The sequence below is a fragment of the Tetrao urogallus genome (assembly GCF_951394365.1).
Source record: "Tetrao urogallus genome assembly, chromosome: Z".
Taxonomy (NCBI): Eukaryota; Metazoa; Chordata; class Aves; order Galliformes; family Phasianidae; genus Tetrao; species Tetrao urogallus.
In genome coordinates, this window is record NC_136816.1 from 10822113 (window position 1) to 10842663 (window position 20551).

The 20551-nt window shown below is 43.2% G+C and overlaps 1 protein-coding gene across 1 annotated transcript; it reads left to right on the plus strand.

Moving 5' to 3' along the window:
• Nucleotides 1-289: 289 nt before the first annotated feature.
• On the plus strand, nucleotides 290-20334 carry RNF20 (ring finger protein 20; the record flags this gene model as incomplete). The annotated part of the gene is made up of 19 exons (XM_079548354.1): nucleotides 290-418; nucleotides 552-719; nucleotides 1218-1365; nucleotides 1524-1706; nucleotides 2853-2971; nucleotides 4925-5071; nucleotides 5240-5317; nucleotides 5604-5723; nucleotides 7552-7731; nucleotides 7939-8074; nucleotides 12435-12556; nucleotides 12895-13292; nucleotides 13845-13962; nucleotides 15877-16026; nucleotides 16879-17091; nucleotides 18169-18294; nucleotides 19327-19467; nucleotides 19825-19926; nucleotides 20158-20334. The coding sequence occupies 19 exons, from the start codon at nucleotides 290-292 to the stop codon at nucleotides 20332-20334; spliced, it is 2955 nt and encodes a 984-aa protein (XP_079404480.1).
• Between the last annotated feature and the right edge of the window lie 217 nt (nucleotides 20335-20551).

Sequence of the window (20551 nt, forward strand, 5' to 3'; positions counted from 1 at the left end):
AAAGCAACTTGATTGGTGTGTCCATTTCAACATCACAGATTGGTGGTTCTCATGGAGGGTAATATCCATGAGTTGCTGTTCACAGTGCGAAACCCAGTGGCGTCTTTAAAGACTTAACTTTTGACCAATGTTTTCCAAAGCCACCGAAGTTATTCTGTACTGTGTTGTGTATCTTATTACCATAATGAATTGGCTGTGATTAGGTTGGTGTTGTTGTTTTCTTTTAATGTTGTTCTTTAATGACCAGGCAGAACTTGGAGAAGGGGGGAGCCTGTATGTCTCAGCCACGATGTCTGGAGCTGGCAATAAACGGGCAGCTGGAGAGCCTGGCCCTTCTGCGCCTCCAGAGAAAAAGGCAGGAGTTGAAGACTTGGGGACCACAGTAGAGACCATTAAGCTTGGTGGCGTTTCTTCAACGGTATGTCTTTTTTGCTTACTGCCTCTCAAGCTCTTGGTTTTTCTTATATGGGAACCAAATTGTCTTTCTTCCTTGATGAGCCTAGTGAACTGGTTTGTGAGGAACGCGCCACTGAACTTGTGCTTCTGCACAGGAGGAGTTGGACATTCGGACCCTACAGACCAAGAACCGGAAACTAGCAGAGATGCTTGACCAGCGGCAGGCCATTGAGGATGAGCTGCGGGAGCACATTGAGAAGCTGGAGCGTCGGCAGGCCACTGATGATGCCTCTCTGCTGATTATCAACCGTTACTGGAATCAAGTTAGTAATATGCGAGGGTTGCTCTGGAAGTAATGCCTCCTATTTCATTCTGTTGGCCCACAATGTTAGAGGCAGATGCTTGTGGTATGGCAGTAAAATTTGATATTCCGTTTTGTTGCTGCGTGACAGATGGCAGCAGAGGGGCAGTCTGGCAGAATGGCATCTGACATGGAAGTGCTTATGAGGCAAGTGTGTCCATAGCAGCTATGAAACAGTGAGAGACCTCCACTGGGATGGCATATGGCACGCAGACTGTAGTTTGTTGCTGGTGAAGATGCATAGCTAACAGTGATGACTGTGTTGAAAAATAGAGTTGAGTAGCTGAGTATTCTCTATCAAATAATGCCACTGTGCTCTTTTTATCTGTTGCAGTTTCAGTGGAAGTAAATAGGAGGCATTGCTTTTGGAGGGACGTGTGTGTTTTATGAATACTGTTCTCCTCGTGCCTTCTGTTCACCTACACATTCATCCTTTGTCTTGTCTTTCTTTGTTACTCAGTTTGATGAAAATATCCGCATCATCCTTAAACGTTTTGACCTGGATCAAGGCCTTGGAGACCTCCTGTCCGAAAGAAAAGCACTTGTTGTACCAGAACCTGAACCAGACTCAGACAGTAATCAGGAACGAAAAGATGAAAGGGAAAGAGGTGAGGCACATGGCTGGGGACAGTGGAAAAGATGAATTTCAGCTGTGGATGCTACTGGCTTGTTTTTCTAAAAGCTGTCACAGGCTTTCTGATTATGAAGAGTAGCGTTATTTTTCTGCCAGAGCATGTTTACTTTTTGCACTTCTTTCTGTTCCCAGGTGAAGGGTTGGAGCCAGCTTTTTCCTTCCTAGCAACCTTAGCCAGTAGCACTAGTGAGGAGATAGAATCTCAGCTGCAAGAGCGTGTGGAGTCCTCCCGGCGTGCTGTTGCCCAGATTGTGACAATGTATGACAAACTGCAGGAGAAAGTGGATGTGCTGTCACACAAGCTGAATAGTGGAGGTAGGTCCAAAATGGTGGATCCCTGGCTGATGCTCAAGGATTCCTGTCTAATTCCATCTTAGACGTGATCTTGCATTCTAAGAATTAAGAATGACAAGGCTTTAAGCTCATTTAGTTTCCAAAATAAATTTGCTTACCTCTTCTAATGCCTAATTATCAAAACCTTCAGTGAAGGCTTTGTATCAGAAGAATGTGGTAACTGCCTTTGAATATGAATGCTGAGAGTTCTGCCCACAGCATGGGGCTGAAGAGAGGTTTGTTTCTGCCTGTAGTGTGCTTCCTCACCTGAGAGTCTACAGATTAAACCTTACCAGGCTTACCAGTAAGGAAATGAAACAATATCACAAACTGATGCTGGACTTCTGACTTGCAGTTCACTAAAAGGCATAGAGTAACAGTCTTCTCAGTGTTCTGTAGGCTTTAAGCCCACTGGGAAGCATCTAATATCACTGTGTATCCAGTGTGACTGTTAATTTTGAACACAAGACAGTTTTGCAGAAGAAACATAAATGATGAGAGTCCAAAAATTGATGTAGTAGTTTTATGCTCAGGTTAACCTCTGAAAAAAAACTGTTGGTTTCAGGGCAGAATTCTAATCTTTTCTGAGGGAAAACTTAGGAAGAATTACCAACTCTTTGTTTTTTTTTTTCCCTGATGTCCAGAGCGCTCCATGATTTGATAAAAGAGCTTTGAGAAGCAGCACTGATGTGGTATAAAACTACCATGCTGAGCTGGCAGTCTCAGACTGTTGTTGTAATGCCAGTGCTGTCGTGTGATCCTGTACTCACACAACAATGTACTCAGTTGCAATTTGTCATTTGGTTTATTAGCGTGTGTTGAAATAGGTTTGCACGTAAGTTTGACCTGCAATAGGATTTTGGTGTAATAGAAGAGTGTTTTCTGTGTTGCTGATATTGATGTGATTGGAATGATCTCTGGCATTAAGAGATGGTTACAAATGGGAATGAATGGTATGTTAAATGGCAAAGCCTTTTGCTTGGTAAGTGCAAGATATTACTCCAAGGAGAGCCGTAATAAGAAGCAGTTAACAACAGAATCTCCTTTTAACTCTTCTCTTTTTCTTTTTACTGTTTAAGAATAGAACCTACCTTCTTTATTTGCTTCTTTTTCTTTTGGTTGTTTCAGATATTTCGCTGATGGAAGAAGCAGTCTTGGAACTTAATTCCTACCTTTCACATGAGAATGGACGTCTGCAGGAACTGGCTGATCTTCTTCAGGAGAAGCACCGAATAATGTCTCAGGAGGTATAAAAAGAAGAGAGAAAAAAATCTGTTTTGGAGACTGTACTTGATTATTTTCCATTTAGAATAATCTGTTTGCAAAGCAGATTGTTGCCTTACAGAAAGGCAGCAGGAAGAAGAATGGGAATTCAGATTCTGAACAAAGGTTATGGAAAGAATGGTTGTATGTAGATTTTTTTCTGTGTAATTTGGATGGATTAGACTATTGTCCTATAATGAAGGACAGAATATAATGATTAATAAGTTACATGGATATGACTTTTAGAAGCAAATGAAGCAGAGAAGGTGGTAAGATGATGGCTAATCTGTCTGTGACGCTTGCTGTTCTGTCATTTCACCTCTTTTTTTTTTTTTTTTTTTTTTTTTTCTGGGTTGTGTGTGAAAGTTTTACAGCCCTAATTGTAGGATGAATACAGTCTTTAAGGAATTCAGGAATTAAGGAATGCTTTACAAGGCATCCATAATCATTTGAGGTAATGCTGGCGTGGTTCAGTGTTTGTCTGAAGGCACATAAGTGGTTTATAGAGCAGGATTTAAAAGATTAAAAACAAACAAACAAACAAAAAAAACCAAAAAAACAAAAAACAAAACAACAACAACAAAAAAAGCCCCAAACACCTTTGAATAAGGTGAGGTGGCTGCCGTTGCACTCTGCCTGATATTCCCAACTTCTTTCTTATTTTGGGTTTGGGTTTAAAAGGACTCAAAGGTCACCCAGTTCTACGCCTTTCTGATGTGTGCAGGGTGGCCACACATGAGATAGGATAGTATAGGAAGTTCCGCACAAACATGCGCAAGAACTTCTTTACAGTGAGGTGACGGAGCACTGGAACAGGCTGCCCAGGGAGGTGGTGGAGTCTCCTTCTCTGGAGATGTTCAAGACCTGCCTGGATGCCTACCTGTGCGACCTGGTGTAGGGAACCTGCTTTGGCAGGGGGGTTGGACTCGATGATCTCTGGAGGTCCCTTCCAACCCCTACAATTCTGTGATTCTGTGAGATCAGGCTGCCCAGGGCTTTGAACACTTCCATGGATGGGGTGTCCACAAATTCTTTGGGTAGCCTCCCAGAGATCTCCTCCAATAATTATTTAAACAGCTGAAAACTCACTTTTCTGAACTTCAGGGTGCTGGCTTTGCTTTTTTGTCAGACCCATATTCCTTGAGATCATGAACTCCAATCTTAAGCCCTTTAATTATCTCTTCTGTGTTGATGAGCACCACGTCCAGTAATACTTCTCTTCTTGTTGGTCTGCCCAATGTATGGACCAGGAAGTTTTTTTCAGTACACTCAAGCAGTCTGCTGAGCTGTTTGCAGCCCATCAAGTTGCCAGCAACTGTGGGTAGATAACTGGATAGTTGAAATCCCCAGTCAGGATGAGAGCCTGTGAGCATGCTGCTGCTTGTAGCTGAAGCAGTAAGGCCTTGTCAGCAATCTCTTCATCAGGTGGTTTGTAATAGATGCTGACCACCAGGTGTCCTTTGTTGGAGTGATCCCTAATGTCAGCCCACCAGCTCTCAACCTGTTTATGACTGTTTCTCAGAGCCATTGCTTTGCAATCTGTCCACTTCTTAACATAGAGGGCGACTCCCCCACACCTTCCCTGCTTGCAAAAAGCTTGCAGCTCTTTAATTGTTGTACTCTAGTTGTGCAATTTGTCCTTCTGCATTTGCATGACAGCAGTTAGGCCATACGTTTCTAATTGCACCATGGCTTCTATCTGCTTATTTCCCACGCTGCATGCATTGGTGTAGAGACATTTCAGCTGTGCTGACAGACTTGTTTTCTTCTTCAGAGAGTAATCTTGGAATAAGTTATCTGAATAGGAAAAGACAACCACGAAGTGTACAAAGAGTGTGAATGCAGTGTATCATGAATATGAAGAAAAAAAAATTCTTAGCACTCTGAAAAATTGTTGGTTCTATCTAATATTGTGACCAAAATATTCTTGACTGCAGTTCTCCAAGTTGCAAGAGAAAGTGGAGACAGCGGAGTCTCGAGTGTCTGTTCTGGAGACTATGATTGATGACCTTCAGTGGAATATTGACAAGATCCGTAAGAGAGAGCAGCGACTTAACCGGCACTTGGCAGATGTTCTAGAACGGGTGAGCGCCACCCGGAGAAACGGGTTTAGTTTTGAGTGATGTGCTTCCTAGTGTATTGCGTTGCGAGAAGTTAGAATCTCTAGTATAGAGTCTGAATGTGCTGCTGTATATTCTTTATACACTTATGCATTTAATCAAGCATTTATGAAATTTGTTGCCTTTTTGCAGGTGAATTCCAAAGGTTACAAGGTGTACGGAGCAGGAAGCAGTCTCTATGGGGGCACAATCACCATTAATGCCCGTAAGGTAAAGTCAGGACCTCAGTTTTGTTCATGGGAAAGGATATATTCAAAGAGAGCTTGCGCGTAGGATCTTGGTTTGTTATAGAATTAAAAACTTCCTTTACTACAAATCTCCTTGGGGGGCCTTGACAAACCATTGCATTTCCTTATAAGTTTCCTGGTATAAAAAGGCCTGGGGGAAGTAGGGTCTGTCCTACTCAGTAGCATTATGTAGTCCTTACTGTAAAAATGATCATTCGATTAGTACTGTACATGAATAGTGGAACTTAAAAGTGATTTATCCCTTGCAGTTTGAGGAGATGAATGCAGAGCTGGAAGAGAATAAAGAGCTTGCTGGGAACCGCCTCAACGAGTTAGAGGAGCTGCGCCATGATCTTCAGGAAGTAACAACACAGAATGAAAAACTCAAGGTGAGATGTCTGTACCTGTCTGAGATGAAGATGTTTCTGTAGCCTGTTCCCATCTGTCATGCTGTGTTGTATCTCTGGGAATCCTTATTAATAACTCTTCTATTCTGTACTTGCTCTTTGTATCCTGAGCCATATAAAAAGCGTGGCTAGCTGGCTGAGAGAGATCGTTCTGTGCTTCACTCTTGTGACACCCTGCTTGGAATACTGCATCCAGCTTTGGGGTTCTGAGCCCCTTAAAGACAAGAAGCTTTTAGGCTGGATCTAGAGGAGAGGCATGAAAATGACCAGATTGCTTTCCTCTGAGGAAATGCTGAGAGTAGGAATTCTTCAGAGCTAGAGAAGAGAAGGCTTTTAGAGTACTTTATTGCAACCTCTCAATATTCAAAGGGAGCTTATTGAAAAATGAAGAAATTTTTTTTTTTTTTTTACCAGAGCCTGTATTGACAGGACAAGGGGTAATGCTTATACACCAACTATCCTCTTAGTTTAAAAATATGATTTTTTTTTTTTTTTTTTTTTCCTTAAAGGCTGAAGCAAGTTGTACAGTGAAGCTGTTAGTGCCCCATTTCTGAAAATATTCAAGGTCTGGTTGGACTAGGCTGTGGGGAACCTGATTTAGTGGGTGGCAGGAGGTTGGAAGTGTTTGGGCTTGAAACTCCCAGTCCAAGCCATTCTCTGTTTCTATGTCCCTGTCCATGCTGGGCACATTGAACTAAGTACTCTTAAAAGATTCTTGCCAAGTCAAACTGTGTGTTTTATAGTCGGGCTGTGTACTCAAAATAAGTGTGTTTGTGCGACTTAAGCTTGCAATTCAGTGCATTGGTGACATCGTGTGGTCATCAGTGGGAATTGTACTAATTTTTTATTTCCTGTTCTCAGTTGTGTTCCATTCCTTTAGAATGTTTTAATGGTATCTGGTTATTTAGTTCCCCTCTTTCACCTTCCCTCCCCATGTGAGTTGAAGCAGGGAACTTGAGTAGGAGATTCTAGATTCTGGAAAGAATAGATTAACTTAAACCTTTTATTTGTGGTTTATTTATGGATAGAGAGGAAACAACATACAAATTTCTTATATCTTAGTGGAAGTAACACTAAAATTTGTGATAAATTTGTAGATAAAATTTAGATTCTGTTTATCTTAGCTTAGCCTGATAGTGGGAACATCTGAGCTGATATTTAAGTTTCAGAGATGAGACACCAGAGATTGACTTGAGGCACTAGTAAATACTGTTTATCCACGTGAGCTTGTTTTGAGAGGAACTCCATTTGGCGTACAGCTTTCTTTTTATTAGTGTTGAGCATGTTGTGTGTGTATGTATCTATATATTTGTTTCAAGTCACACCTATTTCCTGAGTTTTTTGTAGTAAAATTCAAATTCTGTACTTTCTCTCATTTGCTTTCTGTTAATGTGTTTCTCACTGGCACTTAGTTTTTCTAATTTACAGTTGTATTTTTCTGTGTTTCTGTCTTAATTCATTTATATCTTTGTGATTTTGCAATAAATCATTTGAAGATATTTATTGTGTTTCCCAAATTCATATATTTGAGGTAAATTGTTGCAAAACCTGAAAATGAAAAAAAAAAACTTACTGTGTGACTCTGTAAGAGAAACAGCTTTGTATATATCAGCAGAGAGAAAGCACAGACTGGTTTAGTTGATAACTTAAGCATCACTTGCATCCATTTCTCAGCAATGCTATTAATGTTCTACACTGTTTTCTTTCTTGTTTTTAAGATACTTGTTCTGTTCCCACTGAAAAGTTGCTTCTGGCAGCTTTAACTCAAGGAGATGATTTTACTTTCTGTGACGTCTTGTATCCTGACCAGGTTGAGCTGCGACGAGCGGTGGAAGAAGCTGTGAAGGAGACTCCAGAATATCGCTGTATGCAGTCTCAGTTTTCTGTTCTGTATAATGAGAGTCTGCAGCTGAAGGCACATCTTGATGAGGCCCGCACTCTACTTCATGGCACTCGTACCACACACCAGCGCCAGGTGGAACTAATTGAGGTAGTACTTCTGCTCCATTAAACTAGAGAACACTGTCACCCATTGAGTGTTGCTGTTGATCTGAGTGGCCCCAGGTATGCTCAAGAAATGGAAGTCAAGAAATACTGGCTTCCTGGCAGTAATTCATCAGTTCTTGTACCTTTGCTGATGAGGTGAGAGAGACTTCCAGGTCACAGCACCAAGTTCTGTCTCCTTCTTACTCCTCAGAGGGATGAGGTCAGCCTTCACAAGAAACTACGCACAGAAGTAATTCAGTTAGAGGACACCCTGGCACAAGTCCGCAAAGAGTATGAGATGTTGAGGATTGAGTTTGAACAGACGCTTGCTGCCAATGAACAAGCAGGTATGGAGTTCTTCTGCTATAGTTTTTTGTTTGTTTGTTTTTAAGAAAATCAGCCCCATTAGAGCTTGCATTGCAGCGAAACACTTGACATGATTTTATTTTCTTCTGTTATTCTTAAGTACTTGTCCTGACAAGTTTCAGAAGCCAGTTGCATGTTATCTGACTTCCTTTTAGGTGCTGCAAAATGTTTCATTTTCATAGAATTGTTGAGTCATGGAATGGTTTGAATTGGAAGGGTAAAATCATCTAGTTCACACCCTCCTGCTGCAGACAGGGATACCTCCCAGTAGACAGGTTGCTCACAGCCCCAGCCACTCTGGCCTTCAAAACCTCCAGGAAGAGGGCACCCACAGCCACCCTGGGCTGTCTGTTCCAGTGTCTCACCACCCTCACAGTAAAGAATTTCTTCTTAACATCAAGTCTGAATCTGTGTTGTTCTAGTTTAAAGTCATTTCTCCTCGTTCTCTGCCTACGTGCCCTTATAAAATATCCCTCCCCAACTTCAGGTACTGAAGGCCCCCTTCAGGTATTGGAAGTCAGCTATAAACTCCCCAGCTCTCAGCCTGCCCTTGTAGAGGAGAAAAAGGAAAGGAAGAGTAAAAGCAAGAAAACGTACAGATCAAGATTATTAGTAGGCAAACCCTAACCCTTGTTTGATAAGCAAGAAGTGGAACAGAAATAAAAATGTGATGCAAAGTAGTCACTCACCCATTTCCCCCCCCCCCCCCTTCACTGATGGCAAGTCAGTTCACAAGCTTGAGATGGCTAGTGTTTTTAAATCCCCCTTCTTTTTCAGTTTTTATTGACGACACTGCATAGCATAGAGTATCTCTGGTCAGTTTGGATCATCTGCTTTGTTTGTCTCTTCCCAACTTCTTTTGTACCCTTACATTGCTTACTGGGGGCACAGAGTGAGAAACAGGAAAGACCTTGACAGCATGTGAACATTATTTGACAGTAGCCACTACATTTGTGTGTTGCCATCACTGTTTTGGTTCCTAAATCTGAAACAACACTGTATGAGCTGCTATGGAGAAAATTAGCTCTATCACAGCCAGATCAAATTAAAAAGACGCGTTTTTCCTTTAAGGAATGCTGGGGGGAAAAAGTAAAGGGGAAACTAAGGCTGGAAATCTCCAGAGACTTACCATAGCTGGCATGACTTTTCATAGAATCATAGAATCATAGAATCACTAAGGTTGGAAAAGACCTAAAAGATCACCCAGTCCAACCGTTCACCTATTCCCAATAGCTCCTACTAAACCATGTCCCTCAACGCAACATCCAGTCTTTCCTTGAACACCCCCAGGGTCGGTGATTCCACCACCTCCCTGGGCAGTCCATTCCAGTGCCTGACCACCCTTTCTGAAAAGTAATACTTCCTCATGTCCAGCCTGAATTTCCCCTGGCGTAGCTTGAAACCATTCCCCCTGGTCCTATCACTAATGACACGAGAGAAGAGGCCGACCCCCAGCTCACTACAACCTCCCTTCAGGAAGTTATAGAGAGCAATAAGGTCTCCCCTGAGCCTCCTCTTCTCCAGGCTGAACATTCCCAGCTCCTTCAGCCTCTCCTCATATGGCCTGTGTTCCAGACCCCTCACCAGCTTCGTTGCCCTTCTTTGAACACGTTCCAGGGCCTCAATATCTTTCTTGCAGTGAGGGGCCCAAAACTGGACACAGTACTCGAGGTGCGGCCTGACGAGTGCTGAATATAGGGGAACAATCACCTCTCTGCTCCTGCTTGCAACACTGTTTCTGATGCAAGCCAGGATGCCATTGGCCTTCTTGGCCACCTGGGCACACTGTCGGCTCATGTTCAGCCGAGCATCAATCAATACCCCCAGGTCCATTTCCTCTACGCAGTCCTCCAGCCACACCGCCCCAAGCCTGTAGCGTCGCCTGGGGTTGTTGTGGCCGAAGTGCAGGACCCGGCATTTGGCCTTGTTGAAACTCATCCCATTGGCTCCAGCCCAGCTCTCCAGCCTGTCCAGATCCCTCTGTAGGGCGTCGCTACCCCCAGGCAGATCCACGCTTCCAGCCAATTTGGTGTCATCTGCGAATTTACTGAGGGTGCACTCGATGCCCTCATCGAGGTCATCTATAAAGATATTGAAGAGGACAGGCCCCAGCACCGACCCCTGCGGAACACCACTCACGACCGGTCGCCAGCTGGATTTGACTCCATTCACCACCACTCTCTGCGCCCGGCCCTCCAGCCAGCTCCTCACCCAGCCAAGAGTGTACCCATCCAAGCCTCTGACTGCCAGCTTCTGCAGGAGAATGCTGTGGGAGACAGTGTCAAAGGCTTTGCTGAAGTCTAGGTAGACCACATCAACAGCCTTTCCTTCATCCACCAGATGGGTCACTAGATTATAGAAGGAGATCAGGTTGGTCAAACAGGACCTGCCCTTCATGAACCCATGCTGGCAAGGCCTGATCCCCCGGTCACCCTGCACATGCCGCATGATCTCCCTCAAGACGATCTGCTCCATAACCTTCCCTGGCACCGAGGTCAGGCTGACAGGCCTGTAGTTCCCCGGATCCTCCTTACGACCTTTCTTATAAATGGGAGTCACATTGGCAAGCCTCCAGTCATCTGGGACCTCACCAGTCAACAAGGAGTGCTGACAGATGATGGAAAGCGGCTCGGCTATCACCTCCGCCAGTTCCCTCAGCACTCTCGGGTGGATCTCATCTGGCCCCATCGACTTGTGACAGTCCAGCTGGAGCAGTAGGTCTCTGACTGTTTCTTTCAGAATCGCAGGGGGGTTAGTGTGCTCCCCGGCCGAGATTACCAGGTCAGAGAGAGGGGTATCCTGAGGATAACTGGTCTGACTTTTAAAGACAGACGTAAAGAAGGCATTCAGAACCTCCGCCTTTTCCTTATCCTCAGTGGTCACATTCCCAGCCTCATCCAGCAAAGAGTGGATATTCTCCTTTGTCCTCCTCTTACTGTTAATGTATTTATAAAAGAGTTTCTTATTCCTTTTCACACCAGCAGCTAGGTTAAATTCAAGCTGGGCTTTTGCCTTTCTGATTTCACCTCTACACATCCTAACAACTTCCCTGTATTTATTTTGAGTGGCCTGTCCCTCTTTCCACAGGCGGTAGATTCTCTTTTTCTCCCGGAGCCTCAGGAATAGCTCCCTATTCATCCACGCCGGTCTTCTTCCCCGCCGGCTCATTTTGCAGCTCAGGGGGACTGCCTGCTCCTGCGCCCTTAAGACTTCCTTTTTGAAGAGCAACCAGCTCTCTTGGACCCCTTTGCTTGCTAGGACTGAATGCCAGGGGACTCCCCCTATTAGTCCCCTGAACAATTCAAAGTCCGCCCTCCTGAAGTCCAAGGTAGCAGTATTACTATTCCCCCTCCAGGCTCCACCGTGAATCACGAAGTCTATCATTTCATGATCACTCTGTCCAAGACAGCCTCCAACCTCCACATCTCCCACCAAACCTTCCCTGTTTGTGAACAGCAGGTCTAGTGGGGCAGTTCCTCTCGTGGGCTCTCCGACCAGCTGTATCAGGAAGTTGTCCTCTACGCATTCCAGAAACCTCCTAGACTGCTTCCTTTGTGCTGTGCTGTACTCCCAGCATACGTCAGGGAAGTTAAAGTCCCCCATGAGGACAAGGGCAGGCGACTGTGCAGCTTGTGCCAGCTGCTTATAGAATACCTCGTCTGTTTCTTCATCTTGATTTGGGGGTCTATAACAGACGCCCACCAGGGTGCCTGTCTTGTCAGCCCTTCCTCTGATCTTTACCCATAGGGATTCAACATTATCGTCCCCAGTCATAATCTCAGTAGCGTAAAAGCATTCCCTAACATAGAGAGCTACACCTCCACCCCGCCTTCCTTGCCTATCTTTCCTGAAGAGTTTATAGCCATCCATTGCAGCACTCCAATCGTGGGAGCAATCCCACCACGTTTCCGTTATGGCTACTAGGTCATAGTTTGCCTGCTGCACAATGGCTTCCAACTCTTCTTGTTTGTTGCCCATGCTGCGTGCATTAGTGTAGACGCACCTCAGCTGAGCCCCTCGCCTCTCACCTAATCCCACTACCACTTCCCCAGGCTGCTGTCTAGCAGGCCTGGCTTTATCCCCCTCCCCCTTCCTATCTAGTTTAAAGCCCTCTCTACAAGTCCTGCCAGCTCCTGGGCAAGTATCCGTCTCCCTTTTGGAGACAAGCAATTCCCATCAGCAGACCTCAGGCCAGAGGTCTTCTTTGAATGTGCTGTGATGGTATGTTGTGCACTGGAATGATTATAGTCCTATTTCTGTCTCTTGTCACTCCCTCACCATTGAAGTCTATAGAAATGAGTGAAAGTGTGTTTTGTTACATTTGTGTTTCTGTTTTTCTAGGCCCAATTAATCGGGAGATGCGTCATCTCATCAGCAGCCTCCAGAATCATAACCACCAGCTGAAGGGAGAGGTATTGAGGTACAAACGCAAACTGAGGGAGGCCCAGTCTGACTTGAGCAAGGTATCCAATTAGAAAATGCTAGTAAAGAGCAGAAAATGCTTAGTGAAAATGTGGATGCTGTCAGTCCTTCCTTACCTGTAGTATCGGCTTTTCTGTTATGATGTGCAAGATGCAGCGTAATTTATGATGGAGTTCTATGCTCTCCTCCTTTCCACTTAACAGATTAGTTGTCTTCCTTTCGTAGCTTTATAGAATTCTGTGAACAGTATTAGCAGCGTCGGAGGAAATATGCGAACGAAGTTTGGGAAGACTAGTGTAGGCAAATAACTGTCATACAGGTTTTTGGCTGATAACCTAATATTTCCATCTCTGTCTTCTCTGTTGCTGTTCCATGACAGATCCGCTCTCGCAGTGGTAGCGCTCTTCTGCAATCCCAGTCCAGCACTGAAGACACAAAGGAGGAGCCTCCAGAGATCAAACAGGAGCCTGATGAGCCTTCTGCCCAAGCATCTGCTCCCAAAGCTGCTTCTGAAGAAGCTAGTGAAGTTAAGGCCAGGCGAGATGAAGAGGAACGGGAGCGAGAAAGACGGGAGAGGGAGAGGGAACGAGAAAAGGAAAAAGAGAAAGAGAGGGAGAGAGAGAAAGAGAAAGAGAAAGAAAAAGAGCGAGAGCGAGAAAAACAGAAACAGAAGGAATCTGAGAAGGAGAGAGAGTCCAAAGAGAAGGAGAAAGGGAAGCATGAAGATGGCAGAAAGAAGGAGGCTGAAGTGATCAAGCAGTTGAAGGCTGAGCTCAAGTAAGAGTTGCTGTTTCTCCTTTTCTTGTGTGAGTTATGCCCTAACTCAGGTGTTTATATGAGATCACTTGCAGCTCTTAGGTAATTTGTTCCTGAAATTAGAAGTTTCTAACACCTTCTGTCTGATTATGTTTTGCAAAGCATAGTAACATTTCACTCAGAATACCATGAAGCTTTAAAACCAAACCAGGTACTTCATGCTACATGTCAAGTTGCTGTCACTACAATTGCGTAAAATTCTACAGCAGGATGTTACTAATGAAGGGCACAGTGGTCTCTCCTTCTTAGATCAGTACCAAAGCAGAGACGGATAGCTATTGCTTACTTTTAGGCTGCATGCTTCCTTCACCCTCTGTGTTCTGTTAGCTTTTCAACCTGTGTGTACCTGAATCTCTTCTTTGCAGCTTTTGACTTGCACTTAGTAGAGTGAAATGAGCCATGGAAGAAGACACTACTGGGCTGCAGTGTGGAATACAGAGAAAATATTGCTGAATATATGATAATGTAGCTTTTCTGCTTTGTTCTCACAGTCCTCTATCTCTGTGTTTACAGGAAGGCCCAGGAGAGCCAGAAGGAGATGAAGCTGTTGTTAGATATGTACCGTTCTGCCCCCAAAGAGCAGAGAGACAAAGTGCAGCTCATGGCAGCTGAGAAGAAGGCTAAAGCAGAGGTAAAGCTTGTTTCTCTTGCCATTTTTTCCTCAATCACATTCTCCTTAAAACTTCTTTTCAAATACTCTGTATCTGAACTGTGGTGCCTTTGTTGTCAAAAGAGGTTATTTCTCTTCTCACATTTGTCACTTACAATAGAGGCTCAATTGGTTTGGAGTTGAGAAGAAATGTTGATATGTCCTCTTGAAGGACAGTGTTTTAATTGTTGGTGTTAAAGGAGGTTGGTTGTTCAAAGCTGTTTTTAGCTTTCCATTTCTATTATATGTAGATTAGCCTTAGATCATTAAAAATTTAGAAAGACCTGAAGATAGAGTTAGGTGTGCTATTAGGAAAACGTAGAGTGTGGTCTCAGGTCTTTTAGTGGATGTGGCAGGGAACATCACCCCACATATTTTAAATGGGTCTTGGACAGTGATTTGGAAATGAAATTTTGAAGTGTTCCATATGAGCGAAGCTGCAGAGAGCACTGAAAAAAGTTACAGTGTGATGTTAAGAGGTGTTGTGAGTATGGTTTCCTCCTCCAACCACCCTGCTTCAGGACTTTCTTCTGCCTAGCCACTGGAGCCCAGGCTGGGGACATAAGGTCTCAGCTTAGGCTGAGAGATGTGGCTGCTGCTTTCCTGAGTGCAGGACAGTAGATGGTAAGCACATGTGTCAGGGACATGCACAGAGAATACAAGACACAGACATTGGCAGTCAAGCAGATTGCCATGGACAAGCTGCTGCCTTCAGCAATGCCCACTTACTGGGCTCAAAACATTAACATGAATAGACATGCCCCTATATCTTCTTCACGTGGTAGGGGTAAAAATCCACTGTGGAAGGTACACACATACACACACAGCTCTGTCCAGTTTCACACGTGTGCGTATTTTAGCAGATCCCTCCAGTACTTGCACAGCCCTTCTGTCAGTCTGGCACTTCTGCCTGCATCCCAGACCTCTTTACCCAATTCACAAACTGTCTTACCAAAAGTTGGCACTTAGTCCTTGCAGCACACATACGTGAGGCTTGGATAGTGTGATCACAGTTAAGAAAGATACATGGAGGTAGTGTAAGAAGATAAGCCAGACTGCAACGGTCAGCCTGATGACTGTGCTGACCAGCCTGATTTCATGCACAACCAAGTCCTTTCTGTCTACACCCCTTTGTTAATCTTGCTCCCCTTCCTAATGCTCAGTGGTGTTCAGAATTCTGATTCCTATAGTCTTCTTAGCTCAGGCCCCCAATGGTCTAGTCTTTTCCTTTGCAAAGCCCAACTTAGTCTTCCTAGAAGTAGCACCGCTAGTTTTTTGAAAGCCTAACAATTAGTGTGACAGACAAGGTTGGTTTGTTGTTATTGTATGCATGTCTGTTTTCTCAGTTCAGTGCCTCTGTGTATCTTGTTTCTGGCCTATTCCTATTCTTTCACCTCAGTTTCCTAGTTGGCAGGGTCCCTAGTCCTTCTTAGATTAAATGTTCTCATATTCCCTCATCAATTAGCATGACTTACCAGGTTTGGTTTCCTTGTTTTGTCAGTCAGGTTTGTGTTTCATATGATGGTTTCTTCTTTTTTCCTTTATTCCCCCTTTTTGCACTGAAAAAGATGCTGGACCAGATGCCTTTGAAGGAGCAGATGCTCTTCTTCCACGTAGCCTTGCGTATACAAGTGCTAGAAACAAGTGTCATTATTTTCATAAAGGTGTTGTTGAATTTTCCAAGGTTTTGAAATAAAGGTCTTAATCTTAGAGCCCATGTTAATGGTCTGTCTGCCAGTATTACAGTGTCATGTTGACATGAAATAGACTTTATTTTCCCATGCTTAGAAGGTGGTTTTTCTGATGTTCTGAAGAACTGTGGGGAAAACAAGCACTTGAGAAAGCTCAGGCCACATTCTTGTATTTAGTGTCATTTCTGTCTTGTCTTTTCTTAAGCTGGAAGAACTAAGGCAGAGAGTGAAAGAATTGGAAGACAAGGAGAAAAAGGAGAGTAAAAAGATGGCTGATGAGGATGCCCTTCGGAAGATCCGAGCAGTAGAAGAACAGATTGAGTATTTACAGAAGAAGTTAGCCATGGCTAAACAGGTGAGTTTCTAGTAACTTCTGTTATGGCTTGTGCATTTGGGAAATAAGTGTCTTTAGTTTACTGCTAGGGAGACAGATTTTCTGTTGCCATATGTTTCAAAGATGTGTGTTACTTATCCTTGTGTGTTGAAGGGGGAAAAATGAAATCTTAACAGCAACTATGACAAAGTTCATGGCAGAAGTGGTAGGGAAAATTCAGCTGTTCGTGAAGCATGGGTGGAAAGTACAGAAGGGAAATGGCTGGGTCAGCATCTAGAGGGGTAGGGTGACACTTGTTTTTAATAATATTTGTACGTGTACAGTTCATATAATTAATACATCTGTGTGGTGCTGTGATATACCTTCTTCCACAAAAAAGACATAATCTAATGTTAATAGGGAAGGACTGACCTGAGTACAGGCAAGGCAAGCGAGTAATTTGATGTGTTCTTTTTTAGAATTTAAATTTTTTTCACTTTTAGTACACAATTACACTGTCTTGTCACTTACTCCTTTAATGATGAAGCATCGTGAGTATAAAGGGCTTGACAGCCTTTTAATTGGAAGCTGTTGAGTTGTCAACCTAGGGCATTAATTGGCCTAGTTTGTGACAGCTGTTTAGGTAGCTGCCTGAAGTTGGTAGGTGGTTTCTGCCCAGCTCTAGCAATGACTGCAGCTCATTTTTCCCACCAGATAAGCGAGCATCTGTGAGTTTCTATGAAGATGAGCCTCTCTCCTCCGGTTTATAATTCAGGCCCTGGAGACTGATGCGTTTTCCTTGATCTGTGTTAGTTCTGGTGTCTCTGTAGGATATTCAGGATAATTGTAGTGGTACAGGAAACAGCTCTGCCAGAGCCAATGATTCTCTTGCAGGAGGAGGAGGCTCTGCTGTCAGAAATGGATGTCACAGGCCAAGCCTTTGAAGACATGCAGGAGCAGAACATACGGCTGATGCAGCAGCTACGGGAGAAAGATGATGCCAACTTCAAGCTGATGTCAGAACGTATCAAGTCCAACCAGATTCACAAGCTGCTGAAAGAAGAGAAGGAGGAGCTGGCAGATCAAGTTTTGACACTGAAGACACAGGTAACTTGAGAGAAGGAAAGAGGACAGCCAGATGTGGGAGGGTGAAGTTATTGCAAGTTAAACCAGCCACCCTGGTGGGTAGCTAAGACCCACACAGCTGCTTGCCTGTCTTCCCCAGTAGAACAGGGGAGAGAGGGGTAAAAGTGGGAATGTCCATGGGTTGAGAAAGTCAACATACTAAGTAAAGCAAAAGTTGCATATGCAAGAGAAGCACAAAATTAATTCACTACTTGATGTTAGCAGGCAAATGTGTAGCCACTTCCAGGAAAGCAGGGCTACATACTGGTCATCTGGGAAGACAAACAACGTAACTCTGAACATGTTCTCCTACTCATCCTTCTTTCCTCAGATTTCATTGCTGAGCATAACATCATACAGTATGGAATATCTGTTTGTTCAGCTTAGGGCAGTAGTTCCAGCTGTGCTATTCCACAGCTGCTTGTGCACCCCATGTCTACACTGGCGAGAGTGAGGTAGCATGAGATGCAGAAAAAGCCTTGTTGCTGTTTATTGGCCCAAAATTCAAAATACAGTGCCATGTAAGTCGCTTTAAAGGAAATTACTTCTGTCTCAGCTGGAATTAGAACAGAAGGAAATGTTCCTCACATCAACTGAAGTATTCTGTATTGAACTTCAAGGCGTCTGTCTCAGTAAGAAACTGCTGTATGAGTATAAACTGTCCTGCAGGTTCATTGTTATGAAGAGCAAGTGGAAGGAGGCAGTAAAGAAGCAGTGAACCACTTTCCTGTGGTTACAGTTCTTCTACGTATGTGTTCTGCCATATTTGAAACCAAAGCAAAACTGCTTACTGTCTAGCAGCAATTCTGTAAGCCACCCACCAAAAGATGAATCTTTGTTGCAGGTGTTTGCTAGATTTTTAAAGCATTCACTAGAGAGATCTGAATATGTAGATCTGGTGGGTGTGCCAGTGTGTCTGTATCCAAGAAGAAAAGGGGAAGATAAAGAGACACCATCTTTAGTGATGGGGAGGTAGGGATAGGTTTTGCATGTAGTTTTAAGAAGACCTGTAGAGCATTCGTTTCAGTCCTTCTTTGTTGTCTTTCTCCTTTTCTAAAGGTGGATGCCCAGCTGCAGGTTGTACGTAAGCTGGAAGAGAAGGAACACTTGCTACAAAGCAGTATTGGAACAGGCGAGAAAGAACTTGGTCTCCGAACACAGGCCCTGGAAATGAACAAACGCAAGGTGAATGTTTCTTTTTGGAGATGGAATTGTTGTCTTTTGGGAATCTCCGGGGTTTCACTGACATTATGGAACCTGATATTCCCTGCTTGTGAACTAGAATATCAGAAGGCTGAGGAGCAATGAAGGGTGTGCTAGTTTAAGTGTCATAGAGTGATGTTTATTTTTATAAAGATAAGCAAGGTGTAGTTGTTTCTGTGGAAGTCTTGATTAGGTGGGGGAACTTAAGGAAAAAGAGGTAGCAGCCACGTGTTAACTGAGAGGAGTTAAAGCTTTCATAGGAAAGATTAGGTCAGTAAAAGAAAATGATGATTAGGGAACATGGAAACATTTCTTAAATGTGTAAGATACCTAAATGAAGTTGGTCTGTAAGCTAAAACTGAATGTCATGATTGATCCAGCCATTGTTATCAAGGCTGTAGTAGAAATATGGAGATTACATCAAAACAGGTAGAAAGGAAAGCAGAAACATTGTTTTGAAGAAGAGAGAGGGGAATTCAGTGCAATTATGTTCTGAGTTCTGAGGGAACTCAGCTAATAGATTTGTTAGTGCAGGAACAGAAAGTGGTAAGAGAATGGCTCTGGAAAGAAAATGACTTAAAAAAAAAAAAAAGCGAAAAAAAAGCCTTATCTTGCAGCTTTGTCTAATTTCTCTGTAGATCTGCTTCTAGATTCAATAGGAAAAAGTGGAAATGGAAAGCTAAAAATACTGATAGTAACAGGGAATTTGAGGGGGCATTTATATTTTCCAAGTGAGATGCATTGTTATTTAACAAGTTGTCTCTGTTAAAGAGGAGAATTCAACTAAATTATTAGAGCTTGTGGGCAGAAAGATATTTTGCTGTTTGAAGTAATGTTTAGGGAATGATTTCAGTTCTTCAGTTTGAATCTACCAAAAGCAGACTTGAAAGAAAATTCATCTCCAGTAGCTATAGAAATATTTTGTGAGCAGTCTTGAGTTTACAAGTAGAGGGACCAGAAATCACTAGAACTTCTTTTGTGTTTGTTAATTCTATGATGGTTTACTTTTTTCAGGCTATGGATGCAGCCCAGCTTGCGGATGATCTGAAAACCCAGCTAGAATTGGCTCAGAAGAAGCTACATGATTTCCAGGATGAGATAGTGGAAAGCAGAGTAACTAGAGAGAAAGAGATGTTCAACTTCAAAAGGGCTGAGGTATACTCCCCGTGCATAATCCTTCAATATGTTCCATCTGGTGTCTGCTCTTTGTGCATTGAAGTCAGAGTAGGTTTCAAATACATTAATTTCCTGTTTCCTAGTTAACACTTTTTTGTGCATTTACATGGGTTTCTGCTTGATAAAGTCTTGACTATTTCAGATCTTGGGCACTGAAAACTGACAATACAAGTGGCACCAGATGATAGGTATGGCTCTTGGGATAAAAATATAGATAGAGTGATATAGCTAGATGCACAGTTAGTCAGGGGCTACTTCTGTTTCTTGAAAACTTTCTGTTTCTTTCTGTGGAAAGAAGACATTGCTCATTTATTTGGTCTCTTTGTTTTTATGCAGGAAGACATTTCTAGGTTACGCAGGAAGCTGGAAACCACTAAGAAGCCTGACATGGTTCCAAATTGTGATGAGATACTGATGGAAGAAATCAAGGATTACAAGGTGAGTAGCTGTCTACACTTCTCTCTTGAACTCTGCTTTAGTCAGAAAACTTTGTAGTCACACTTCTGAGTATTTGACTTTTGTTATCTGAACTCTGGCACTGTAGATTTATTTTGCATTGAAAAAAGCACCCTTTCCTTAGCAGAAGTTGAAAGACCTTTATCTTTAGTCATCTTTTAACATAACTTCCACAATCCAGCAGGCCCTAACTGTAATGTTTCCATCTTTCAGGCCCGCCTGACCTGCCCATGCTGTAACATGCGCAAAAAGGATGCTGTCCTAACAAAGTGTTTTCATGTCTTCTGTTTCGAGTGTGTGAAAACACGCTATGACACCCGGCAGCGTAAGTGCCCAAAGTGTAATGCTGCCTTTGGTGCCAATGATTTCCATAGGATCTACATTGGTTGATTGTTTCCTCTGGAATCTGAAACCTGCTGCTTACGCTGACCACCCAGCCTCCTTCACTTCTCTAACTGGCACCTTTGGGGCAGTCTGCAGTGTTCTTAGGGAATGCCTTTTATTTAAACAAAAAAAAACAAAACAAAACAAACAAATGTAGAGGATCTCAGTTCCTATCTTGTCCCTGTTTTGTTTTTGTCTTCAGTTTTTGTGGATTTTTTTTTTT